The 7,766-nt window shown below is 48.1% G+C and overlaps 1 protein-coding gene across 1 annotated transcript in view; it reads left to right on the plus strand.

The window, feature by feature from the left end:
- Positions 1 to 6,128, plus strand: part of LOC147115174 (V-type proton ATPase subunit C 1-A-like) — a 164,951-nt gene extending 158,823 nt beyond the window's left edge. Inside the window, exon 11 of the mRNA XM_085993501.1 lies at positions 5,449 to 6,128. Coding sequence (XP_085849627.1) covers positions 5,449 to 5,544 — 96 coding nt within the window. The 3' untranslated portion in view covers positions 5,545 to 6,128. The remainder of the gene's footprint in view (positions 1 to 5,448) is intronic.
- Positions 6,129 to 7,766: the final 1,638 nt, after the last annotated feature.

Consider the following 7,766-nt stretch of genomic DNA (forward strand, 5'->3'; position numbering starts at 1 on the left):
CCTAACAGCCAACTGAGCTAGTTGAGGTTGGTGTGTTTAAGTGTCGGCTGTCTTTGTGTTTAAACCAGTGGTCTCTGGAAATCTCCCGTGGTGTTGCTCAGTAATCTGGGTTCAGGAGGCTAGTTGTGCTGTATGGCTGCGAACCTGTCCTGTCTCGTTAAAACACAACTACTCAAGTGCTCCCTGTTGGGAAGTGGGCATTGATATGCTTATCAATTACTTCATAAAAGGTGATGAGTCGAAGAAGAGATGACGAGTCGAAAGAAGAGATGAATAAGGCTTTTATTAGCTAAGAAGAGACCATGCTTCTTCGTGAGTGACTGAACAAGTCTGAACGAAACCCACACAGTGGTGGGTGGAGTCAGCTGAGGCATGCCTCCATACACAGCGCCACCCAGAGGTGGCAATATACAATACAGTGGTTTACCACATTCACCCCTTGTTTAATGTGAAGTCCGGCGGGGTGAAGGGTACTACAAGTTAAGTCTATCAGGAGGCCTTGTCTGACGTCCTGATCGTCGTGGTGGCGGCGGTGGTGTTGCAGCATCCGACGTCGGGTCTGGTGTCTGGGTGGTTGGCGAAGATTCCTGGGGCTTTGGCATGCCGTCTGCAGGAGTTGGGTTGGGAGGGGTGGTGGGGGATAACAGTGGTAAGGGGGATAACGGTGGTAAGGGGGATAACGGTGGTAATTCAGGGGTACCCGAGGGTGCGAGATCTCGTATGGAGACCGTGTCCTCCCGCCCGTCTGGGTATGTCACCCAGGCATACTGGGGGTTGGCGTGTAGGAGGTGCACCCGCTCGACCAGGGGGTCCGTTTTATGCGTCCTCACGTGCCTCCGCAGTAGGACGGGCCCAGGAGAAGTCAACCATGCCGGTAGCGAGGTTCCCGATGTAGACTTCCGGGGGAAAACGAACATTTTCTCATGAGGGGTCGCATTAGTGGCAGTACAAAGCAGTGACCGAATGGAGTGGAGCGCTGCAGGGAGGACCTCCTGCCAGCGGGAGGTCGGAAGGCCCTTAGATTTTAGTGCTAAGAGGACTGCCTTCCAAACCGTCGCGTTCTCCCTTTCCACCTGGCCGTTCCCCCGGGGGTTGTAACTGGTGGTCCTGCTCGTGGCGATACCTCTTGTTAGCAGGTACTGCCGAAGTTCGTCGCTCATGAACGATGAGCCCCTGTCGCTATGTATATAGCTGGGGAACCCGAACAGAGCGAAGATGTCATTCAGACACTTGATGACCGTGGTACTGGTCATGTCTGGGCAAGGGATGGCAAAGGGGAAACGGGAGTACTCATCAACTATGTTGAGGAAGTACACATTGCGGTCAGCGGAGGGGAGGGGCCCTTTAAAATCAACGCTCAGGCGTTCGAAGGGGCGGGTGGCCTTGATCAGGCTTGCTCTGTCCGGCCTATAGAAGTGCGGTTTGCAGTCGGCGCAGATTTGGCAGCTCTTGGTCATGGTCCTGACCTCCTCGATGGAGTAGGGCAGGTTACGGGATTTGATAAAATGGAAAAACCTGGTGACCCCCGGGTGGCAGAGGTCATTGTGGAGGGACTGCAGCCTATCACTCTGCGCGTTGGCGCATGTACCACGTGATAGGGCATCTGGGGGCTCATTGAGTTTCCCTGGCCGATACAAGATATCATAATTGTAGGTGGAGAGTTCGATTCTCCACCTCAAGATCTTGTCGTTCTTGATTTTACCCCTCTGCTTATTATTAAACATAAAAGCTACTGAACGCTGGTCAGTGAGCAGGGTAAATCATTTCCCGGCCAGGTAATGCCTCCAGTGACGCACCGCTTCTACAATAGCCTGGGCCTCCTTTTCGACGGAGGAGTGTCTCGTCTCGGGGCCCTGGAGGGTCCTTGAGAAAAAGGCCACGGGTCTGCCCGCCTGGTTAAGGGTCGCGGCTAGGGCGAAGTCGGAGGCATCGCTCTCCACTTGGAAGGGGATGGACTCATCCACCGCGTGCATTGCGGCCTTCGCGATATCGTTCTTGATAAGAGTGAAGGCTGCACACGCCTCTGGTGTCAGGGGGAAGGAGGTGGCTTTGATGAGGGGCCTGGCTTTGTCTGCATAGAGGGGCACCCACTGGGCGTAGTAGGAGAAAAACCCCAGGCATCTCTTCAGTGCTTTTTGGCAGTGGGGAAGGGGTAGCTCCATTAGGGGGCGCATTCTGTCGGGGTCGGGCCCGATGACTCCGTTCTCCACCACGCAGCCGAGGATGGCCAGGCGCTTGGTGTGAAACATACATTTTTCCTTATTGTACGTTAGGTTCAGCCGTTGGGCCGTACGGAGGAAATTTGCTAGATTAACGTCGTGGTCCTGCTGGTCGTGGCCGCAGATGGTGACGTTATCCAAATAGGGGAAGGTTGCCCGCAGCGCGTTCTGGTCAACCATTCGGTCCATCTCCCTTTGGAAGACCGAAACCCCGTTGGTGACGCCGAAGGGGACCCTAAGGAAGTGGTAGAGGCGGCCGTTTGCCTCGAAGGCAGTATACTGGCGGTCCTCATGGCGGATGGGCAGCTGGTGGTACGCTGACTTAAGGTCGATGGTGGAGAATACTTTGTATTGCGCCATCTGATTGACCATATCAGATATGCGAGGGAGGGGGTACGCGTCCAGCTGGGTGTACCGGTTTATGGTTTGGCTGTAGTCGATTACCATGCGGCGTTTTGCAGTGGTTTTAACGACTACAACCTGGGCTCGCCAGGGGCTAGTGCTACCTTCGATAATGCCCTCCTTCAATAGCCGCTCCACCTCAGAGCTGATAAAAGCTCTGTCCCCGGCACTGTACCGCCTGCTTTTGGTAGCGATGGGTTTACAGTCGCGGGTGAGGTTAGCGAACAGGGGAGGGGGGGGGACTTTTAATGTGGAAAGGCTGCAGGTGGTTTGCAGCGGGCGATTTAAAAGTTGTTGGTTGCAGACTGTGAGTGGGGGGAGGGGTCCACCGTATGCTAGTGTGACACTCTTAAGGTGGCACTGAAAATCCAACCCTAGCAGGACGGCAGCGCAAAGACGGGGCAGGACTAGCAGTTTAAATTTTTTATATTCAGTGCCCCCTACTGACAGGGTCACCACACAGTAGCCGCTGATGTCCATTGACTGGGACTTGGACGCCATAGAAATGCGATGGTGCGTTGGCAGAATCGTGAGGGAGTGGCTACGTACCGTGTCGGGGTGGACGAAACTCTCTGTGCTCCCGCTGTCGATCAGGCAACTGGTGGCGCGGCCGTTTACCGCGATATCCATCATGGAGCTGGATAGATGGTGAGGGAGGGCTTGATCCAGCGTCACGGAGGCCAGTATGTGGCTTAGTGAGTCACTATAGTCATCCGCCGAGACGGTGGTCGGTTCCGGTGACGAAATGGCGGTTGAGTGCGTTGGATACAATGGCGGCGGATGCCATGCGGCCGGGGGTACACAAAATGGCGGATAAGATGGCTGCTCCCACGGCCCGCACGCTGCACTGCTGGCTGGCTTCCCCTTGCAGGCGTTAGCGTAATGGCCTTTCTTCCCGCAGCCCGAGCAGGTAGCTGTCTTAGCTGGGCAGTGCGCTCTGGGATGTTTTAACTGGCCACAGAAATAGCATTTTTGGGCCTGGTTACTGGGCATCGAAGCAGTTCTTACCGGAGGCTGCTGTCTCGGTTGGGTCGCTGCAGCGGTTGGTGCCGGGGGCGGCGGTCCCGTGTCCCACGGTTTCGATTGCCATGTCTCGGCGCCGTTACGGGGGTATGCCTCGAGGTTTCGGTGGGCCTCCTCTAACGAGAGCGCAAGGGCAATGGCCGTCTTCAGGTCGGGTTCCTTGCTTTCTAGCAGTCTCTGCCGGGTGTGGTCTGACTGGAGGCCCCTGACGAAGGCATCACAGGCGAGTCCCTGCGCGTGCTCCACAGCCGTTACCGCTTTACAATCGCAGTCTCTGCAGAGTGCCAGTAGCGCCCGTGCAAATGCCCCTACCGATTCTCCCGGTTGCTGCCTGCGGGATCCCAAGAGGTGTCGGGCATAAATTGTGTTCACTGGGCGCGTATATTGCCCTTTTAGTAGCTCGAGGGCCGCCACGTACGTATTAGAGTCCCGGATTAGCATATATACTTGATGGCTCACCTGGGCGGTCAAAATTTTCAGTTTGTGATCCTCCTCTGTAACCTGTGAGATTGCGAGGAAGGATTCAAAGCAGCTCAGCCAGTGTTCAAACTTGGCTGATGCACCCACCTCTTGAGGGTCGAGGTCCAGGCGTGGTGGTCTGAGGGCTCTCAGCAATGTCTGCTGTATCCGTTGCTGTTGTTGCTCCTCAGGTGTCGCCATTTAACTTTTAGCTAATAAAATTGATACGCTTATCAATTACTTCATAAAAGGTGATGAGTCGAAGAAGAGATGACGAGTCGAAAGAAGAGATGAATAAGGCTTTTATTAGCTAAGAAGAGACCATGCTTCTTCGTGAGTGACTGAACAAGTCTGAACGAAACCCACACAGTGGTGGGTGGAGTCAGCTGAGGCATGCCTCCATACACAGCGCCACCCAGAGGTGGCAATATACAATACAGTGGTTTACCACAGGCATACCATAAATTTGGCTTGCTTTTATTTTTAATAGACCAGTATAACTTTGAAAATACTCATATTGGCCTACCCCTTAATTATTTTACAAAAACCTAACCTATACAAAATATTTAAAAATGCACTCCATACATTCTCCTTTGCACAGACATATATCCATCAAAATGGTTGCCTGATAGAACTATTCCTTGTAACTCTTGCATAATATTTCATTAGGTGGAGATTTTCTAGTGGAGTTCTGTTTGAAGTATGGAGATTTTTTTTTGTAATATAGAAATTTGAGTAATTTTGCACAAAGAAATTGACCTTGGAATTACATTACAGGAAACTTTGTGATATCCGGCACCGACGGGACCGAGCTGTTGCCGTCCCATCAAAACTGCCGGACAAACCAGCACTAATGTTGAAACATCTCCGTATCTGGCAACAAACCCTGTTGCTTAGCAACAGCTTCTAAACAGTCGGCCGTACCTTGCAAGCATCTCTGTAGCTTAGCAACAGCTTCAGCGAGACCTTGCAGAGCCTGACTGGTGGGAAAAAAAGCAACGAGAAGAAAAAAAACCTAACGAAACGGCTCCTGATTTTTGCCGGTGGGTCGAGCATTCTGGACAGTTAACCTCCGGATAAACCAAAGTTTCCTGTATTTGATTGCAAAGTGGTGTCTGAGCAATATTTCATGTAAATAATTGGAACGGGGAATAAAATACTCAGGAAAATATATGGTGGCTCCCTAAAATAGAAGCTTATTTTCTGTAAACGATCTGTATACTTTGGCAGCTACGACACCATCTGAAATTGAGCAGAGATTTTTTTTTTAAACAAAATTTGTAAATAATCAGCTAGAATAATATAAATCAAATGCTGATTTGTTTTTAAACTTCTTCTTTTGCAGGCTGCCATGGACATACCAGGCCTAAGTCTAAGCCAGCAGGAATACTACCCATATGTGTATTACAAGATTGACTGCAACCTGCTTGAATTCAAATAAATGCTAATACAATCTTCTCCAGCCACCTTGGCTTTTAGAGTATGGGTTACAGTAGTATTGGACAGATGCCTGCTCGTCCCTTAATTTTCTTCAAGTCTGGGTTAACTGGTGTTTGCTTACTCATTCCTGCAATTAGGTACAGTCCTGTGATCTGTCTGCTGCTGTTTCCTTTGAAAACATGCGTTGATGTACTTTTTTACCAATCAGGTATTGAATTATGTGCTGCAATAATCTGGATCTATATTTATGAAACAAAGTCATTATTTAAAAACAAAAAAAAACTCATTTGTGAAGTGCTGTGCAGTAAACTGCATTGGTTGTCAATATTCCTGAAAGACCTTGTTTACAACTGTATATTAATAGTGCAGAAGAGTTTGTATCATTTCACCTATTTACCTGTGTTTGATACATAGAATTTTAAATGGTCACTGGTCGTAACAAATCGTGTTTATTGAAAATGTGTATGTGATGTACAGAGTCTGTACTGATGTTTTAAACATGACTCCAATGTGCAAACACTGTAAACATTCATGATTTATCACGCCTACAAAATATGGAATAAATGTAAAAGCCATGGTAACCAAGGTTTTTTCAGTGTTGAACATTTGTCACAGCTTTTGAAATTCAGTAATTTTATAATGTTTAAAAATAATCTTGTTGACTAATATTACAGAATTGTTAAATTAGCTAAGTTTTTAGCTTTGTATATAAGTGTATAATTTATGATCACTGATTTAAGTGGCAGGACTCAACAGTGCAAACAGGACTTGAATATTACTGTTCATCGTTTGCAAATATGTTTCTGCTGGACAATTAGAACTCTACTTGGGTGGAGGAAAGAACCATGCGTAATGACATTTCTACATGTGTTGTCTTTGTTAGAGGTCAAATTTTATTTTTATACTATACGTGGACCAAAAGGCCATTTTGTAATTCTGCAAGCTTACTTTCCATGGTTCATGTGTTATCAGGCCAGTTAGCTTCAGTCCTACTCACATTACTGATTCTTTCTAGTAATATGTCAAAACAAATATCCCAGCTACACTAAAATGCCTCTTGCAAATTATATACTTACAGTTTTTACCATTTTTTCACCCTTTCGTGTGTCCCTTTTTTTCTTTTTGTTCTGTTGGTGTCCCTCTACAACGTTGGCCTTTTCTGATATTTTATTCCCATTATTCTTGGCAATGTATGTCTCGTGGCCCTGATTTTGACTGTTCTCCATCCCTGCAGTAGCTCAGACACACCGCATTAAAGAGCCACATCTCCTGCATTGTAGTATATGCTGATAACTCGCCCTACCTTCACAAATGGAAGTGCTGTCTGGGAGTGAAAGTGGAAGAAGTTTCTTAATGTTAAATTATTCCTCACTTAGCAAATTTAAAGGAAACAGTATGGATCAGTTGATATAAAAATAAATCAGTAGTCGGCCGTAGATATCCCGGGTCTAATTCTGAGCCAGCAGGAATGCTGCCCATATATTTGCAAGTTACGCACCCAGTTCACTCCATTTATTTTAGAGAATGGAGTCTCGTGTCTTAAATTTGTATCACAGGACTGAGAATGTCCTAATGTTGCGTCATTTTAGTTTTGGGTGCACTTGAAAAATGCTCTAAATGATTACTGCACCATAACAATTTTAGATCTGATACAACAAAATTATGTTGTTCCATTGCATATGTTAGACTGTTTTACTCTTAAAGTACTGTATTTGGAGCAGTGCAAGTGGCCCAAATAGCATCACTGCACCATTTTAAAGGCTAGGTTGCCAGTGTTATTTCCCTCAATCTTGTTTCTGTACAATTGAGCCCACAATCCTTTGTGGTGATGAACACAAAGTCAATCTCTGGCAAAACTTTAGGTTACCCTTCCTAATCTCTTCATTTTTGGCTCAGTGTCTCTTTTTTTCAGCCGAAGGCATTTCATAAATATGTGTTCTCCAAGTTAAAGGAACGATATAAATGCAGGCTGTTTGGTTGGGTGTGTATGTATTGACACATAGGCCCCGATTTTCTGCCAGCTGTTGGGCGGGTTTTCAGGCGGGCGGGGGCCGAAAATCGCAGAAATAGGGGGTCACGACCTCCCACCACCACCCCCCGCCCCGTCTGATTCCCTGCCCCGTCTGACTTTCGGACCGCCGTTAGTCTGTGACCCGAATCAGTCCTGCCCGCCGCTGGCGGGACTGGCCATCGGAACACTAATCAGCAATTATTACCATCTTT

This window comes from Somniosus microcephalus, chromosome 7 (assembly GCF_052327205.1).
Source record: "Somniosus microcephalus isolate GS21.2 chromosome 7, FLI_Smic_1.0, whole genome shotgun sequence".
Taxonomy (NCBI): Eukaryota; Metazoa; Chordata; class Chondrichthyes; order Squaliformes; family Somniosidae; genus Somniosus; species Somniosus microcephalus.